The 18,258-nt window shown below is 46.6% G+C and overlaps 4 protein-coding genes across 6 annotated transcripts in view; 2 read left to right on the forward strand and 2 right to left on the reverse strand.

Moving 5' to 3' along the window:
• hus1 (HUS1 checkpoint clamp component) lies at positions 1-4,679 on the forward strand. The gene is made up of 8 exons (XM_077554017.1): positions 1-214; positions 684-811; positions 894-1,070; positions 1,845-1,952; positions 2,021-2,095; positions 2,181-2,280; positions 2,341-2,475; positions 3,308-4,679. Exons 1-8 carry the CDS (start codon positions 163-165, stop codon positions 3,388-3,390), a joined length of 858 nt encoding a protein of 285 aa, XP_077410143.1. The 5' UTR covers positions 1-162; the 3' UTR covers positions 3,391-4,679.
• LOC144040137 (melanoma receptor tyrosine-protein kinase-like) overlaps positions 3,702-18,258 on the forward strand; it is a 24,306-nt gene continuing 9,749 nt past the window's right edge. The window contains exons 1-5 of one of the 2 annotated variants that reach the window (XM_077554001.1): positions 3,702-3,833; positions 11,231-11,301; positions 11,374-11,450; positions 17,612-17,763; positions 17,849-18,056. In XM_077554001.1, coding sequence (XP_077410127.1) covers positions 3,702-3,833; positions 11,231-11,301; positions 11,374-11,450; positions 17,612-17,763; positions 17,849-18,056 — 640 coding nt within the window. Of the gene's footprint in view, positions 3,834-11,230; positions 11,302-11,373; positions 11,451-13,865; positions 14,010-17,611; positions 17,764-17,848; positions 18,057-18,258 lie in introns of those variants that run through there. The other variant, XM_077554002.1, reaches the window with a different exon arrangement.
• On the reverse strand, positions 4,685-8,236 carry cavin4b (caveolae associated protein 4b). The gene is made up of 2 exons (XM_077554016.1): positions 6,607-8,236; positions 4,685-5,439 (listed from the first exon to the last, which is right to left on the reverse strand). The coding sequence occupies exons 1-2, from the start codon at positions 6,961-6,963 to the stop codon at positions 4,927-4,929; spliced, it is 870 nt and encodes a 289-aa protein (XP_077410142.1). The 5' UTR covers positions 6,964-8,236; the 3' UTR covers positions 4,685-4,926.
• LOC144040143 (tomoregulin-1-like) lies at positions 8,536-13,942 on the reverse strand. 2 transcript variants are annotated; one of them, XM_077554013.1, is made up of 10 exons: positions 13,711-13,942; positions 11,011-11,120; positions 10,811-10,940; positions 10,697-10,723; positions 10,525-10,621; positions 10,299-10,447; positions 10,170-10,217; positions 9,976-10,096; positions 9,751-9,912; positions 8,536-9,432 (listed from the first exon to the last, which is right to left on the reverse strand). In XM_077554013.1, exons 1-10 carry the CDS (start codon positions 13,940-13,942, stop codon positions 9,348-9,350), a joined length of 1,161 nt encoding a protein of 386 aa, XP_077410139.1. In that variant the 3' UTR covers positions 8,536-9,347. The 2 variants fall into 2 exon arrangements, with proteins under 2 accessions (XP_077410139.1, XP_077410140.1); XM_077554014.1 differs by lacking the exon at positions 13,711-13,942 and adding an exon at positions 11,733-12,814.

The following is an 18,258-nucleotide window of genomic DNA, read 5'->3' on the forward strand; positions in this document are numbered from 1 at the left end:
TTCCGTTTCCGGCGGAGCTTTTAACGGACGGACCAAGACGACGGAGGGGGCGGGAAGCCAAAACAAGTAGACTTGATGCTCACATTCGCGTTGATATTCACAAAGTTAACATTTGTGCTGGTTTAGGTTGACTTTGTGAACATTTTGTAGCGTGACCTCGACATGAAGTTTCGTGGAAAGATTGTCGACGTGGCCTGTCTCAACAATTTCACCCGTAAGAGATTTTATCGGAGGCTAAATATCCACTCAAAGTACATTCACGCTTGTTCGCGTGTACTTGACATTTGACAAATTAACCTGTCCTAAACGAAAATACTTTTTTTTATGGCGTACCACAGATGATAAAACATGTAGAAAATAAACTGTCAAGATTAAGCATTTGAGTAGTAAGGAAGCTAGTGCTGTGCTCAAGACCACACTAAGACCAGAACTAAGTCCCAAGACAGGACACCGACTATTGGGAGTCAAGTCCGAGTCAAGACCAGGGCCAGGATTAAGAACGGTCTCACTGGAGATGCCAAGACATTTATGGACCACAAATCGCTCACTCTTCACTAGTGTTAACTTGTTTAATATGTTTACAGGACAGTGTGAAGGATGAAATTCCTAATGTTGACTTTATTCAGGAAATTTCTTTTTTTTTTATATCTGCCATAAAAACTGTTTGTTTGATGATGTTGCAGGAGTGGTGGGCACCATTTCCAAGCTGACCAAGACATGCGTGCTGCGTCTGACGGCCGATCATCTTTTCTTCATCCTCTGCGGCAAAGTGGCGAGCGGAGGCGTGGCCATGTGGTGTGAGCTGGCTCAGGTAGCCGCACCCCTCTGACCTCTGCCCCCCCACATGGCCAACTATTTTTTTTCCCTCCACATTCATGTCGTCCTCCTCGCAGGCCAACATCTTTGACGAGTACCAGATGGAGGGCGTGAGCTCCGAGGAGAACGAGATTTGCCTGGAGGTGACGCCGGAGAACGTCTTTCGCGCCCTCCGGACCGTCTACAACGCCAAAAGTGTCAAAGTCAAGCTGACCAAGAGGCACTGCCCCTGCCTCACCGTCGCCGCCGAGCTAGTCAGTTGCAAAGCAAATGACAACAATACAGAAAACCTTCATCCATTTGCAAATGCGCTAACTGAAATTTTTGGTCTAATTTAGCGTATTTTCTGGACTACGCTTTTAACACTCGTTGAATATCATTCTTGACTTTAGAATAGGGCCGTGCAATTAATCGAAATTCAATTATATGTTCAATTATTACACTCCACAATTACAAAATTAGCATAATTGTAAACAAAAATAATTTTTTAATATTAAATAAATAATACAAATTATTAAGACAAATTTTGAGTTGTTTAAATGTATATATTTGCACCATTTTTATTTTAAATTGACTTAATTGATCAATCTTGTTTGGTCCAAAAGAAACTTGCATAATTGTAGTGTTTCAAATATTTTTTTAACATGTTTAAACATTTTCTGTTTTGTACCAAAAAACAAATGATTGCACTAATCAATTTTTTTAAAATTAATTAATTACCAAATTAATTGTGATTAATATTTTTTTCATAATCGATTAGCCCTACTTTAGAAATTGACAAAATTCAAAAATCCAATAGTCCAAGACATATTTTATATGACAATAAAAAAAAATGACACCAAAACAAAAAAATTAAATCGCTTTCACCCAACACTGCTAAGCTGATTATTAAATCACACGATTGTTCCCGATTTCCGATCACATGATCGGATCGGGACAACACTAGTTCCTAACACCCATGTTGACTGGATTAGCTACACACAGTGACATCATCACGCTAGTGACATGGTGACTTCCTGTCCGTGCAGCCCACCATGTCCAGCATCAGCCGGGTGGTGACGCACGACATCCCCGTGGACGTCATCCCTCGCCGATTGTGGCACGAATTCAAAGAGCCCAGCACGCCCGACTTTGACGTGAGTACCCAAAACCGCCATTCGGTGTCAACGTTGAAGTCCCGTGTGACGTGCGACGTGTTTGTCAGGTGAGCGTCTACCTGCCGCCTCTGAAGATCATGAAGAACGTAGTGGACAGGATGAAGAACCTCTCCAACTTCCTGGTGCGAAGGAACAACCTCACAACCACATGCGCTGGAACGAACGACCTGGTTAGTGACTGTGTGCGCATGTGTGTGTGCGTGTTAGGTGGTGGAGGCCAACCTGAACGGCAAGATGACCCTGAAGATCGAGACGGACCTCGTGTCCGTCACCACTCACTTCAAAGACCTCGGAAATCCTCAATGGGGTAAAACTCATACCGTCTGAGGTCACATGACCAGCGTTTGACCTCTCTTGACCCCCACAGGGGACCGCGACTCCCAAGATGGCGGATCGCGGCCGCCTCGTGACGCGGACGCCATGGCGCAGGCCCGTGTGGACATCAGGAAGTTGCAGCAGTTCCTGGTGGGTCAGCAGGTCAACCCCAGCAGGGCCATGTGCAGTAAGTGAAGCCATAGTGCCACCTAGTGTTAGCCCGCTGTTGCCGTTCATTGTTTGCCTTCCCATCTCGTAGATTTTTAAATGCTGTGCTGTTTGTTTGTTTTTTAATAACAGTATTTGAGCAAGTCCCAATTTCAAGTTGTGCGCTTTTAGTGCAGTACCATGTTATGCCACAACATGCTAGGCAGCACTGAGCTCTACTGCAGTGTAATTCTGAGCAAGAAGAAGAGGCTTCTGGTGTGCCGCCTTGGCCACTTGGGGGCAGTATAAGCCACAACTCCTCAGCAGCAATATTTATCATTCTCCGCAGAGGATCAAGAACATACGCTTTTGAGGTTTTTTTGGGTCAAATTTAGAGTATGTGCAAGTGTTGAGATAAGAGATACGAGTCGTCGATTGACCGATTTGAATTGTAAGCACACACTTGAGATAAGAGCGCCGTGTCCTGGCAGGTCCACCCGTTTGGTTGAGTGAACAAATGTTGAAAAAAAGACACCTCAAGTTGTTTATTGCCACTCCCAGTTAAGTTGTACTACTAAACGAAACACAAAAACAAATATCTTTGTGTGTTTACAACGCCTAAATAGCCTCTGCTAGCTTATTGCTAACATACAGTGACTAAGCAACGTTATGTAGACAGATCATAAACACAAATTTCTTAGGAGTATATTCTTAATCATCTGCGAAGAACCACTAATATTAGTGCTATAATGACAAACTGAGAGGACTTATTTTTATATTTGCTAATTATCATTGTTTTTTGGGGTGGTGAAGAATGACTTTCCAGTTGAACTGAATGAGGAAAGAGGATTGGCCTTTTGTCTGTCCCGCAGATATCGTCCACCAGAGGGTGCTCCACCTCACTCTGCTCCACGAGGACGTGTCGCTGCAGTATTTCATTCCCGCCGTGGCCTAAAGCGACAAAACAAAACCCCCAAAAAACACTTTGAGCAGACAAAGACGAATTTGGCGACAGAGGCGGGACTTCACGCAAAGACGACGTGGAAGGTCACGCTCGAAAAAGACAATAATCGCTCCTGTTCATTCTTTGGAACATCAATAGATGATATGAAATGTCTGTCAGGGAATTTTCTGAGATCAATTTCACCGCCATCAAAATATTCAATCAGTGTCCACTTTTCAGCTTCATATTCAACACTCGGCCACACTTTGGGCTGAAAAGATCACTTGCGGGGTCACGAGGCCCGAGCCAGGCCAAAGCAATCGATGGATGTGAACAGTCGAGCAACCAAGGGAGGAGCTCGACTGTCTCGTTGGATCGAAGCAACCTTTTCCATTTCCTCGCCCCTTCAAGACGCCAGAAGACTTTTCGTCTCCCAACGCAAGCTTCTTGACCAGGTAGCGCCAAATCGACGCCTCTTGTCTTGCTTTACATCGAGAGCAGATTCATGCGAGTTTCCATGTTGCATGTTTGCGTGTATGTATCCGTGGACCACGTGTGTGAAGCAGCACATGCTGAAAATAGTTTTTTTTTTTTACATTTAACTAAAAAAAAAGGGATTGATTTTCAGCCACTTTTGTTTACAAGTATTTGTGTGCTTAAATACTTAACCCAAATGATGTATGTTTAATACCACTTTTTTGACTGATAGAAAGCACCGATACCACTAGTACTTTTGATACATGAAATTATTTTTTACATATAATTTTAAAGAAAGACCCATATACCCCAATATAGCATTTTTCCTTAAAATTATATCAAATTAATGGCAAATTTCTATTCTTCTTACGTCCTGATTTTAAAATGGCCACAAGAGGGCACCCAATACTGAAATTAGGCGTTGTATCAAATCTATCGACCTGAAACTGTCGTAGCTGTGTCGCCCATCCCTACCAAGAATTAAATGTTGCACTTAAATGTTAAATAAAAACAATGAATATATTTCTTAATTGTAAATATATTGTAAAAAATCTAAATTCTAATTATTTAAATCTAAACATTCAAAATATATTTAAATAAGAACCTTGAATCTGTCACTTAAGTGCTTTTCCGCCCCCAATTTGTATTTTTTATTTTAAAATGCCGCATTCATATTCATTGATAATACGTTATTGATTATTATCTGTCAACAACAGTTGTTTCTCAAATAGAAGTTCCATCGTTTGGTGAATCTGTGGCTAGCTTTAGCGACATGCTAATGCTAAGAGGAAGTAGTGATGAAAGATCAATAAAACCAAAAACAAGTTGCTCTTGTTGTCACTTGCAGGTGCAATTTATTCATTAAAATCACCTTCTTGCTCAATTCAAGTCGCTACATGAAGCGCCGCCTTCCTTGCCGCCATCTTGTTCCCGGTCATCCACATGCAAAAATTAAGAGTTCTCGTCAACATCAACACACACGCTAAAGACTCTCCAGCGAGTCACATGACCTCAACCGTTCTGCCGACCTTCCGCCAAACGCATCGTCTGGCCCCTAAACGCTCGCCGACGCTACGACAGTTGCTTCATGTCGTACACGTGCACCTCGCTTTCCGGCCGGGGCTCTTCCGAGGCGCCGCGCCGGCCCTTGGGCGGCGGCACGGGCGCGGCGGCTGCCCCCTCGGCGCCGAGGTCGGCCCCCTCCTGGCCCTCGGCCACAGTCCTCTCCTTCTTCAGGACGTTCTTAGCGAGGGTCTCCTTGAGGCGCTCGCCCGACTGGCGGATCTTCTGGCGCCGCTCGGTCGTCACGATGCGCTCGCCCAGTCTGTTGACTTTGCTGCCCAGGTTGTCTCGCGTCCGGCTCATGTTCTCCCGCGAGAAGGTGGCCTTCAGGCTCTCCATGCGCGTCAGGCCCGTCTTCTTCTTGGCACCCGCACTGGCCGCCGCCGAGTCGGCCTCCTCTACCACCATGTACTCCTCGTCTGAGTCCGGAGGAAGCTCCAACTTGTTGGGCTCCTCGCCGTCACCTTGGCCTTCGCCGCCCACGTCGTTGCCCGGCGTCACCGCTCGCACTTCCTGGTCGCCCTGAGAGTCCACAACGAGAAAATGTCACGTAGACACTTTTTATTTTTTCAAGTCCACATTTTTACATCCACGTTTGATGGCAGCCATCATAAAAATGTGGATAGCATGATTTCCCCCCCCACCCCAAATGGATGAATCAATTATTGAAAAATTAAAATTAGTTGAACAACCCTAATGCTACTTAAACAATTTTACGTAACTTCTGTCAGCTACGTGATGTATAGAGGTGGCAAATCCAGGTCCATAAAGTAAAAACCCTGCCACAGTTTGGCTTTAGCCCCTTGTGCTAGCTAGCTAGCTCCCTAGCAGGTAAACAAGCACCTGGGGCGCTAACTAGCTAGCTAGCGAGCACTTTGGGCTAAAGCCAAACTGTGGCAGTGTTTTTACTTAATGGACTTGGATTTGCCACTTTTTTTGTATGTACGCTTTGTAATTCTTTGTTGTTTCGTTTGAGTTTTCAAGTCCACTTTTTGGACGTGATTTAAACCCCCACCGTGCGAATGATATCAATCAATTGAATTATTAGCATGAGTGCGCCTTTCCAAGCTAACTCCAGTTGCTCAGTGTTAACCAAGGACTTTGCAATGTGGATTTTGGTGTGACGGCTGCTGTTGAAAAGCGCGAAACAAGCTTGGCCTTAAATTGGAGGCGCTGGCGTGCAGCGTGTCAGATGGCGTGCACGCCGTCTTGATCCCGCCTCCCTAAATAGCAAACGGCAGCTGTTGGCACAGCTCAGCGCGCCGCGGCGGGAAGCTAAACATATCGCGGCGCGGCGATCGGGTTTCCGTGGCGCTGCAAGCGAGCTTGCTAACGAACCGGAGCGGTTTTGAAGCGCGGCCAAACAAGATTTTGTGAGCAGGGATGATGCTTTGTGTGAGAGGTCAAAGGTCAGCAGGCCATTTGTGACGTCATATTTCCCACCTCTGACCTGTGAGTTCTTCTTTTCGTCTTGTGTGCTTTTATCACATTAGACAATTCATTGGGGACGCTTTCATTCTAAGCGATTTATTTGATGTTGAGGGCAGCACGGTGCGCTAGTGGTTATAGCACATTTGCCTCACACTTTTGAGTCTGCGTTCCATCTTTTTACGTACTTCCTCATTCCGAAAACTTGTTAGCACGTTAGCCTAATGATGTTTGTTTTGGCTTCCCCGGCGCCTCGCTCACCTGGTAGATGACCACTCGGAACTTGTTCTTGGCCAGGAGGTCCCCCTGCGTGGCCTCCACCTTCTTGACGCGCAGGTTCTGGTTCTCCACGCGCACACGCACGTCCTTGACGTGCCTGCTGACCTTGCGCGTCTTCTCCAGAAGTTTCTCCAGGCTGGCGGCGCTGCCGGCCTGCTCGGCGGCCAGCTTGGCCACGCCGGCCTGGATGGCGCGCACGGCGCTCTCCAGCTCCAGCTGCCGCTCCTCCATGCGCTGCTGCGCCGCCTGCACGCCGTCCATCAGGCCGGCAACGCGCTCCAGTAGGGACGCCACGCCCGCCGCGTCCTCGCCGCCGCCGCACACCGAGCTGTCAGCCATGATGCCTTCGCTCGCTTGCAGTATGAAACTGGAGGGAGGAGAAGACAGAGGAAGGGGACGCGTGTCCACGGTGGGACGCACGTTCAGACTCCACCCCAAGGGGTCAAGTGGGTGGGGGGACAAGTCTAAAGAAAGAACAGGAAATGACACGAGAGGTCTTTTTACAGGCGGCTCCGATGGGGAATTAATGGGAATAATTCAGAAATTTTCCAGGGCTGCAACTAACGATTATTTTAGTCGATATATCTGCTTCTCTGATTGTTTTCGATGAATCAGATTTTACATTTCTATCCCTTTTTTGCAAAACAGAACGTTATTTAAAACGCACAATCATAAACAGGTGATGATTCTATTTCTGTTTGGTCCGAAATATCCGCCAGAAAATCGGCGAAATTGTTGGTCATTGTTTTCCACGTTTGCAAATGTCTTATTTTGGGAAAGAAAAAAGATGATTTGCTGTTTAGAGGCTGCAATTTGAGGATTTTGACTATTTAATTCATTTGCTCCCAAAAACTTTATAAATACGTTATATTTTAAATGGATTACGTATTTATACGTCTTATGTTTTTTTGTTTTTTTAATGCTAGAGCATACAGAAGGCTTTAATGCAGTCTCTGAACTGAAGAGAAAGCTTGAAGCAATGGTAGTTATTACAAAAACGGCCAGCAGGTGGCAGCAAAGCAAAATAGATCAACCAGGGCCATGTTGAAAAAAAAAACTCATTTACCCACAGTTCGAATGCTAATTACTGCAAAATGGAAACCGATAGAAATATATATTTTTTCCCGATGGAAGAAGAGACTCTAATCTTTCTTTTGGTAGGTTCCATGTTTTTATAGCAAAAGAACACACTGTGGGCCTTGCAAAATCAGTCAAAATCCAGTAAAACAGCCGGGAGCGAAGGGGATTGCTTCAGTGAAAATAGCTGCGAGTGAATGAGTTAAAGAGCTCTAAAATGATTTATCAAAAAATAGTTGTCGCTTAATTTGTCTTAATTAATGATCGAGTAATTTTTGATTAATCAATCAATTGTGGCCCCTCTAGAATTTTAAGTTTAAGAGCGTTTTGACAGATTTTTTCCCTACAGAATTGTGTGTCTCTGTCACAACCTCTGCACGAAAAGATTGGTTGTGCCAAAAACACCGCTTTCTGACCAAAGAGCGGCCATCCAGCAAAAAAAATGTGACGCTGACTCAAACTGAACATCACTTGCCTAACTACTCATTGAGGTGGAAAAATACCGAGATTACGCCCGCCACCCCACGGAAAACCCCTGAGCATCCGTCTATCAGCGCCACCTTTACCCTGCTAATCCCCCCCCCCAACCCCCCACCGTCCATTTCTGGAAGACTTCCCAACCTTGGACGCCTTCCAGACAACTCAAAGAAGATGAAGAAGAATACGAAGATAAATGCCAAGAGAGTGTTGACCATGAGGAGACAGTTGGGGGGGACTTCCCGCACCAGCTGACACCTAAAATTATCCTGACATCCCCCCCCCCCAAATCATACCCGCGTCATACTCTTCTGTGACCCACTCGTCATTTCAGCAACCAATTAAAGCACATGTTGATCTGTTACCATGGTGATTTAATTCTACAACATTCTAACCACAGCGACACATCACAGCAGCATGCAACAGCTACGGCGCAGCCACAACCAGGACCGGAACCAGGAGCGGGACCAGTCATGGCTGTGTCATCTAACACATAAAAACGAGCAACATGGACACTTGGTACCGACATCAATATTTAAAAAAGAAAAAAAAAAAAGATGAAAAATCTTTAAATTATCATCTTGACAAAAACAAACATTGGAATAGATTTTTCCGGTGTGCTTTGGACCTGAAAACCGGAAGATTAGAAAAAGAAAAAAAAAACATTTTGCTTGTCACGTGATATGACAAGAAAGATGAGATGAGAGCGCCCCCTGGAGCACGTCAGCAGCATCACACGTGTCCCCAAACACCTCACGGTGCCTTCTGGCGGCCATCAGGACTTGGGAATTCAAATGTGTGTGTGGGGGGGAAAAAAGCCTTACAAAGTTTTAAAAAATTTCCACATTGTGATCTACAAATATTTGAAATAAGATTCTTAAAAATGTGCCACTTCCTTCAAAATGCCAACAAAAGCTACGAGGCCACAAAAAGAAAGTTCATCAGCGCATTCCAGTGCGCTCTCCTCGTGTCCAGAAGGAAAACCAATAACAAAAGAGGAAAAAAAAAAAGTTAAAAAAATATAATACAAATAATGTAAGGCCCCTTAAGGAGTTGAAAGTATTTGACGAGGAAAGAAAGGAGGCACCACAAGTGGAGTTATAAAAGTGTCCGTGGAAAAAGTGGATCAAGTGGGGGAAAAAAAGAGCGAGCCGGGACCGGTCGCCAGGCTACATCATCCTGGATGAGGTTCCCGACTGGAAGTGAGCCAGATGTTGCTTCTGCCTCCGCCCTCGCTTGGCCTTGTTGCACCTCCTGCAGGACAAACACACAAAGCGCGTCTTAAGCCCACTTTGCCTTTTTCACCGCAGAACCAGAAGCTAAATGCTACATGCTAAATGCTCGTTCCCGTCACATTGAACAAACACCACTGCCTGAAGAAAGCCCATGCTAGCTTTATGCTAACGCTAATTAGCTTCCTAGTTGATGTTGTTTGCTACTTTGGTGCTAAGGGGCTATGTAGAAGTGATGGGAGGAGCTTCATTCATTTACCGCCATTTTGTGGCTGACTGCAAAGCTTGTTAGCGGATTTTCGCTATTTAGCTAAGCGTTGAAGCGCGTTTGTGTACGTACCTGGTGAAGCACATGACGAGGGCCACGATGATGGCGATCTGGACGGCGCCGATGATGCCGGCGATCAGGACGTAATGCAGCTTCTGGCCACTGGGGACCACGTAGAGGATGTTGAAGTCCACAAGCTGCTCGCACCGAGGGCCGCCGTACGACGCCGAGCACCTGGAATACGTATGTCATGTGACATGTTCACATGTGCAATGTTTGCATGTGGCGACGTGTTACCTGCACGTTGCCTGGTCACTCCTCATCTCACATTGGCCGTGAATGCAAAAGTGGGCGTGGTCTGGCGGGCATGGGGCGGCGCCTTCTGTTAAACCCTCCTCCTCGCCCGACTTGGAAATGCCTGCAAGATGAAGAGCAATTTGATGATGATGATGATGAAAGAAAAAGAACCAAACGGCAGGAAGTCTTGGTACCAAACACGTCCGGCTTCATCTTGACGCCGTCGTCCTTCCTGCTTTTGTCTGAAACGGTACGAGAGGAAGAGGAAGATGAAGATGATGACGGTCACGAGGACCGGCGGGAACGGTCTGTCGCGACGTTACCTTGGCAACGGCCCACATGTCGGATGTCGATCTTCATCTGTTTGAGGCAGGACGCCTCGCGCACGTGACACGGCGTCTCGTACGTCACGCCGTCGCCGCCGCACACCGGGTTGTCGTTGTGGCCGCTACACACGATGTTACACATGCAGCTACGCACACATACACACACACACATAAGTCAACAGGTCACCTGCGAGTGTGTGTGTGCGCGTCTTAGTGCACTAACAGCGTGTCCTCAGAGTCTTCATCGCACTCGGCACCAAACTTGCAGTTCCCACATTTGGATGTTTTTTTGCCGCGACTGCTGCCAGATCCTTCATTATCTACACACACAATAAATACACACATGTTGTGTCTGATGTGACGACACTTCCTGGTGTGTGTTTGTGTGTATGTACCTCCATCTCCAGATCCTGAAGATCCATCTGCCGGTCAGACGGAAGCAAACAATGAGGCGGCGACATCGCCGTGAGCACACATATTCAGTTTGGCTTGTGTGTGTGCTGCGTTACCGTGGTAACAGGCTCCCTCGGACACGACGCTGATGGCCCGCTGCTTCTTGCAGGCGGCTCGCCGCAGGAAGCACTCGTTCTGGTACGTGTCGCCGTTGGAGGCGCACACGGGGAGGAACTTCTTGTGGCACTGAAAGGCGACACGGCTCGCTCATTCGTCGGCTCGCAAACGGACCAACGCGGCGGGCAAGCGCACTTACGTGGAAGTGACACACACACTTGATGTCGGCACCGTTCTCGCGGCACGTCCCGCCAAAACGACACGTGCCCGCGTCGCACACGCGCAGGTCGCTCTTCTTCACCGACACGTCTGCGAAAAGACACGCACGAGTCAGCAAACAGATGCTCCTGCCAGATGTGCATGTTTGGTAGAGATGTTTGATACTACTGTACTTATTACAGAGTTTGTGACCTCTACAGGCTTGTCGTGACCAAATATGGGACGGAAATGTCACCGGACGTACACAGGAAGTGACCAAAGACTACAGGAAGTGAGCATCATTTGCATAATTCCTAACATTTTGCTCATTAAAAAAGTATCCTTTTTCCCCAAAAAATGTCAGATGGACATCACCAAAGTTCCCCACTACCACCTCGGGTGTGTCTCCTCACAACATCTGCATGAGGGAGCGCTTGTCACGTGAGTAATGCGTGCGGTGTTGTACACACTCATACAAAAAGTGTCCTCACTTCACACACACACACACACGAAGCCATGTGTAGCCCCGCCCTGGATGTCGAGCTTGTAATTATCTTGAAAATAGCATCCAGTCGAAGACGAAACAACATGGCTGACCTTCAATCTTCATGGTCGTCATGGCGACGCACGTATATGACCCCCAGGCAGGTCACCTGAGTTTGCGTGTCAGAAAAAAATGTGTAAGTGTGTCAGTATATCTCGACTTGTGTGTTCGTGTGTCACCTGCACACTCGGCGTTCTTTCCCGGTCCACATTCGAGCGCGGCGCCTCCTCCTCGAGGAGTTCCGCTCGTGGCGGAGGCGAGGAGCAGCAGCAGGAGGAGAAGCAGGAAGGAAGATGAAGACGGAGCAGAGGAGGCCACACGAGCCATGATGGACGAGCACGGGATGACGTCAGAAGAGCAGGGAAATCAAGCAAAGCGGCAGGAGGAAAGCAAAGATGGCCCTCAGCGCCTCATGTCGCCGAGGAGGAGGAGGAGGAGGAGGAGAAGGCGAGCACAAAGCGGACGCGACGGCGGATAGTGGCGACCCCCACGCAGACGCACGGCGACCCCCTCACAGCCCGGACTGCGCCTCCATCCCCCACAAGGCCAAACATCCAAACGGGGGCGGCGGGGCGAGCTCCGTGTTCTTCGTCTCGTTTTTCTTGCACTCTTGTGAGCGGTTTCAAGTTTAATTTTTCGCTTTTCTTGTTTTGACGTCCTCTCGTGCTCGTCGTTCTTCTTCGACGGACGGAGCTCATCAACAAAAGGCCCGGCTGGCTCACGTGACCAGCGCCAGACCCCGCCCATTATTCCCGAAGAAACAGAGCGCGTGACGTCAATACGTTGCGGTGTTCCGGGTGTCCCGTGCCGACGTCACGTATCACAACATTTTACAATGCGCGGCGATACTTTTGATTCTTCCCCTTTTTAATCACTTGAGATGGATAGTTTTACAAAAAGTATCGAGGGGGTTCCTATTCTTTCCATCTGTCACAGAAAACAGGGATTTAGGAAGTGAGAATTCAACAAAGTTGGAAGTCAGCATTTTTTTGTTCACTTATTCAGTAAAGAATTTCTCAAATAAAATAACGTAACTGCCTACATACTAGCGAAAATTGTTACTTCCATCTAAAATGATAGCTCATAATTTGTGAACCAAGTAATTAATAATACATCCTCTCTAAGGAAAGAACATTTCAAGCATGTTTCTAAAAAAAAAAGTGTAAATAAAATAAAAACTTAGTAAAACTGCCGACGCGTGTTATTACTCAGTCATCCCGCAGAGGGCGCTCGCTAACTGTATTTAACTTTAGACACCTGAGTCAAATGTTCAATAATGATCTTAATCGATCATCATTTACTTCACAATTGATCATCATCGCTGCATTCATAATTTATATTTAAAAAGAAGAAGAAAAAAGGCCTATTCGTCATCATCATCGGTTGCCTCAAAGAAGCTGGGAAAAGATTCGCAAAAAAAAAAATGTTTTTCAAGCTTTATTGATCGTTTGCGTTTAAATGAGCACTTTTCACACAGCAAACAGTCAAAAATGCCTCGAGGCTTTCAGCATTCCCACCATTGCCTATACCAGTATTGATCCGCGTGCGCGCGCGCGCATGCACACAATAACAGTCGCCCGTGTTGAACGTGGACGAGAAGATTATCAAGCCTTAATGGTGAGATTCGCACGAGTCGTTATGATGAAGCCGTCTGGGCTCATTAGCCAAGTCCCTCATCGTCTTCTCATCCACAGAAATTGTCTTTCCCTTTTTCTTAAAAATCCCCTTTCATAACGCAGCTTCCTTCGAGTGAGGTGAGAGAAGTGGGGCAAACCTTGGTTTGGACTGGTCGCTATAGGCAATGTCAAATGGACTGGTCACCGTTCCGAAATATTTTTTTGTAAAATCAATCACATTCATCATTAATCGACCTGACAAACAGTTGTTGTTTTTTACTTTGTCTCGCACAGGAAAAAAAAAAATCAAGTGAGCCAATATAATAAATAATGAATACATCAAACCACCCCGTTCACATTCGCATCCAAACAGTGAAAGCTCAAGCGTTGGAATATCTCCATTAGTGTCTTTAATCACTTTTGTACTTGGCAAGAAGCTAGCTGTCAATCAAACACGCACGCGCGCGCACACTGACTGTGAGAAAATGAGCGAGAGGGCGGGAGAAAAGTGTGTGCGTGTTTGTGCGCGCGCAGGTTGTACCAACGTGGTTGTTGTCAGACAGGACGAAGAAGTTGTTCCCGCAGCTCGTCCGCGTCCGCCGTCGTCTTCTTCTAGTTTTACCTGAAGAAGAAGAAGAAGAAGAAGAAGGTCCACGCCGGTTGTGCCGTTCCACGTCGATGGTGGTGCGGGTCCACGCCAGGCTTTTAGCGAAGGCGAGCGCGTGCACGTGAAGATGTGCGGAGGCGCGGCGGACTTTTTGGTTCTTGTTCATCTTCGTCTTTTTCCGCTTTTTGTCGTTTTGCTGTCGGGCGCCCGCTCCACGCCGACCGACAGGAAAGGTAACCAGCGGCACACCCTCGGTCACTCGCGCGCACGTCACTTCACTTCACGTTATACCTGCCAGGCGTTACGTGCACGGGTTTGACAAGTTCAACCACTGCCTTGGCTTGAAAACACCGACGTCATCTTCTAGTACACTGAGTGACGTGACCGATTCAAAAAAAAAATCACCTGATGATTTACATTTTCTGATCGATTTAGCGCAAAAATCAACACGACGCTTACGCCAGAATGCCCTGAGATACGAGTGGAATCTTCAGTGGCCACACGCGTATCTCAAATCATCTTTCCTATTGAAATGGGGGGAAATAACACTAAAATTTAGTTTAATTTTTTTTTAAATCACGATCTTTTGGGGGGTTTGCAAGATAGTGGCATAACTACATGTTAGGCAAGAGTCGGGCCAATTTTTTGTGCCAGTCCAGCCCTGGGTGTGATTGGTCGTGGCCTGACATTGGCTGGCGACCAGTTCATTCAATGTTTGTCAGTGTGGATGACGATGGAAGCAAACATATTGCTACACCCACTTTTTTTTCGTCTTCCAATTTTATTTCAAAGATGTATGTAAAAAAAAAAAAAAAAAAAAAACCTGCTTATAAAAGTGCATGTGACCACTTGGACCAGGATGCAAAACCAAAGCGGCTTCTCGCAAGCCTTGAAAAGCTTCTGCGCGATGGAAACGACCTTGGCGGGTGTGTGTGTGCGTCTGCGTGTGTGAAAATACACACATATTGTGTGCAAGTGAGTGTGAGTGAATGGAAAGACAAGGTCCGAGTCACATGGTAACCATGGCGACACAGTCAGAAGTGCATTGCTGAGTTGTGCGTGCGTGTGCGCGTGCGTGGCGGCAGGTGAGCGAGCGCCTCGGGGTCGCCGGCGGGATTGTTGCCTTTGGGAATTCTGAGAATGTGGAGGTCAGCCCACGTCGTCGGGATTAAACATGTTCAACCTGCTGGCGCGCGGGTCAAAGGTCACAATGTCAACTCTGAAACGGAGGGTCAAGTGAGGTCGCCCAGGAAGTCGGATGTGGCCGGCAAAATAGCGGGAAAATGGCAGAAATACAAAAAACAAAAGATGGGGACACGTATGTGTGTGTACGTAAAAGCCTTAAATGACAGCACGGACAGGTAGCTTGAGAGACTCTCACTGACATGTGCAGACACTTTCTGTGCGCGTGTGAACGCGTGTGTGCGCGCGTGTGTGTGTGTGTTGTCAAACGTGTTGGGACTGGTGCGACGTTGCGAAAGTGAAGAAAGTGTGCGGTTAATCAGAGCGGCTCCCACACGCGCGACAAACGTTAGCCGGCGTGCTAGCCTGCTTAATATGTGCATTTTAATGGTCAGCTGACTTTGTGTTAGCATCCATGCTAACGCTGCGTGCACAGCAACGCACAAAAAGTGCGTGTGTGTTTGGGTGGGAATCAAGCTGGTGAATGTTTTCAGCTGGCTGACACATTCCTCACACACGCGTGTGTGTGTGAGTGTGTGCGCGAGCGTGTGAGAGATTAGCACACAAGGCCGTTGTGTTATTGTTTTTGTGACATTTTGCCCACATGTGACCTGCGAGCCACTTAAAATGCATTCAGGAAGTCAATGAAAGCACTTTAGTCAAACTGTGTTGATCGATGAATTTGTGGATTTGCTCGCGTTTGATGTTTTGGCTGCAGGCAAGGTCGAACAGGCAGCGCGGCGCTCACGCGCTCACAGGGTTCAAACCTGGCCATGAAGTTTTCTTTGTGAACTCTTAACATTCAGCAGGAGGTCAATTTGAATTTTATTAGTAGATCTTATAGTATCTTTCGCTATACAGCGGCACCTTGAGATAAGAGTGACCCGATTTATGAGCTTTTCCACATTCGAGCCGTCATTCTGGCGATTTTTTTTTGCTTTAACTTGAGTATTGATACTGGTGCCGGTCTGAAAAAAAAGTGGTATCGAACATCCCTACTTGGTACGACCGGTGTGATGCCAGTCAACTTGCCTCTCCCAGCTGAAGTTTACTCAAAAACAAAAGGAAACAAAACAAAGATTTAAAATGCATAGTTTTGCCTAAGAGAAGTCTGCTTAGCTTAATGCTAACAATGCAAAATGCCGTTAGCATGCTAGAAGTTAGCGTCGATAGTTGTGGCTTTAGAAGGAACGTGTAATTGAACACAGTGGAGCAACTAACTAGTAGAAGAAGAAGTCTATTTTTCTTCTTTTGTGTCTGCACTGCCTCCTGGTGGCCAAACCAGGTGGAGCAGCACAATGAATTGGATTGCAGCAATAAATCATGATACACAAACAAATTCTTTACATTTTATTTAATCTTGTTGTTCCTCTAAATTTATAATGTAAATTACAGAGTACTATTTCCTTGCAAAGAAAAAAAACACACAAAAATCTGTGAAAACGCACACACATACAAACCATGAAAATGATTGTGTTTTTGTCACTCATTTGACAGGCGACCAATCCGGTCGATGTGACACGAACGGCTGACGGGTAGATGAATTTGTGATGAAGTTTGTCTTTTTTGTGTGTTTATGAGAAGGTTAGCCTTAACGCGCGCACACGCACAAAATTAGATTTGATGATGTCATCAGGTGGCATGACCGGCAAAGTCAAGGTCGAGCGAATGTCACTCATGAGTGGACACTGGCAGTCTGTTGACAGCAGCGGCTAGCTCGTTACAGCTAATTGAACACGCGCGCGCACACACACACACATACATTCCTGACGACTTGTTGTCATGACTGCGGCGTTCATGCTGAATTTGGGCTCGTGCGTGTGCGCATTGTCCGCTCTGTGAAAGTGTTAGCATTCAGCATTAGCGTCGAGCTAAACAGCAAATAGAAGACTGAAGGACATTCTTCACTCGACCCACAATTGTGTGTACGTGCATGTGCGTGTTTGTGTACGTGCATTTGTATGTTTATCCAACCTTGACCGAAGTTCAGCCGGTCGGTTCCACGGAACCACGTTGTGTATTTTGCTCGCTTCTTCTCGGCAAACATTTGAGGCGGGTCTTCTGCTCTTTTTTTTTTGGGGGGGGGGGGGGGGGCGTGTCTTCTTTGAGGATCCAACAGAAGATCCAGAAAGATTTCATTCCTCACGCTCAACCTGCCACGCAGCAACCCAACCACTTCCTCGTCGTGGTCTCACTACATAACAAACTCACAACTCCACCACAATATGTACTCTATGCTACACGCTACACGCTACACGCTACTCAACACAAGTACAGCCAGCATACAGTGCTACATTTGACTCAGCTCTAAGGCAGTGTTCCCCAAACTTTATTGACATACACAAAACTAAATCACACTACACTGCAGACTAATGTAAACTACACGACACAACACTATACTATCATGATTAGCCGGACAAAAGAAATTCAAGATAAAACAAATGAAAACAGGAGCAAATTAGTTAAAGTAGCTTGACTGCCCTCTGGTGGCCAGCCGAGGTAGCACAACCCAAATGTGGAAAGAGGATTCCTATTTTGAGTTGCGAGCAGTCGTGGAACAAATTCGGCTCGTATCTCCAGGCAACACGGAGGATGTTTCTGATGTTCTTGTTTTCTTTTCAACACGATGAAGGACTTTTTGTGTGTGCGTCAGTGTGTCAGGGGACGAGCAACCAGCTGACGCTGTTGGGCACGCCTGAGAACCACTATGACAACATGGTGCGCATGTACACTAACTGCTCGGTGGTTCTGGACAACCTAGAGGTCACCTACACTCTGGACCACCAGAACCTCTCCTTCCTGCAGGTAGGTGGCGCAATTGCACGTGTTCCACGTGTACGCCGAGTGTGTGTGTGTGTGTGTGTGTCTCCTCCATACGGCTTGTCTTCAGTCCATCCAGGAAGTGGGCGGTTACGTGCTGCTGGCCATGAACGAGGCTCGGACCATCCCGGTGCATAACCTGAAGCTGATCCGAGGTCAGAGCCTCTACGAGGGCAAGTACGCCCTGCTGGTCATGTCCAACTACAACCGGAACCACTCGGCCGCCGCGCTCAACTACACTGGCGGACTCGCGCAGCTGCAGCTCAGCAACTTGACCGGTGAGGGCCATTGGACCAACGTTTTTTTAGTTAACGAAAACTAATGAAAAAACTAAAATTCAAAAAAACAATTTTGCTAACGAAATAAAATAAAAATGAAAATGCTTTAAAAAAAAAAGAAAAAAAAAAAAGGAAAACTAACATACTACATTTTATGTTTAAAGTTAACTAGAACTAACTGCAATTATAGCGAAAATGTCCT

This window comes from Vanacampus margaritifer, chromosome 20 (assembly GCF_051991255.1).
Source record: "Vanacampus margaritifer isolate UIUO_Vmar chromosome 20, RoL_Vmar_1.0, whole genome shotgun sequence".
Classification (NCBI taxonomy): domain Eukaryota; kingdom Metazoa; phylum Chordata; class Actinopteri; order Syngnathiformes; family Syngnathidae; genus Vanacampus; species Vanacampus margaritifer.

Bases quoted from the DNA above. Each gene is read 5' to 3' on its own strand.
- cavin4b (XM_077554016.1), bottom strand. From the start codon at position 6,963: ATGGCTGACAGCTCGGTGTGCGGCGGCGGCGAGGACGCGGCGGGCGTG. The intron at 5,440-6,606 runs GTGAGCGAGGCG...GTGGACTCTCAG, and splicing joins TCCGAGTGGTCATCTACCAG to GGCGACCAGGAAGTGCGAGC.
- LOC144040143 (XM_077554013.1), bottom strand. From the start codon at position 13,942: ATGAACAAGAACCAAAAAGTCCGCCGCGCCTCCGCACATCTTCACGTG. The intron at 10,622-10,696 runs GTACATACACAC...TTGTGTGTGTAG, and splicing joins TTCAGGATCTGGAGATGGAG to ATAATGAAGGATCTGGCAGC. The intron at 10,218-10,298 runs GTAACGTCGCGA...GTACCGTTTCAG, and splicing joins ACATGTGGGCCGTTGCCAAG to ACAAAAGCAGGAAGGACGAC.
- hus1 (XM_077554017.1), top strand. From the start codon at position 163: ATGAAGTTTCGTGGAAAGATTGTCGACGTGGCCTGTCTCAACAATTTC. The intron at 215-683 runs GTAAGAGATTTT...ATGATGTTGCAG, and splicing joins CTGTCTCAACAATTTCACCC to GAGTGGTGGGCACCATTTCC. The intron at 812-893 runs GTAGCCGCACCC...TCCTCCTCGCAG, and splicing joins TGTGGTGTGAGCTGGCTCAG to GCCAACATCTTTGACGAGTA.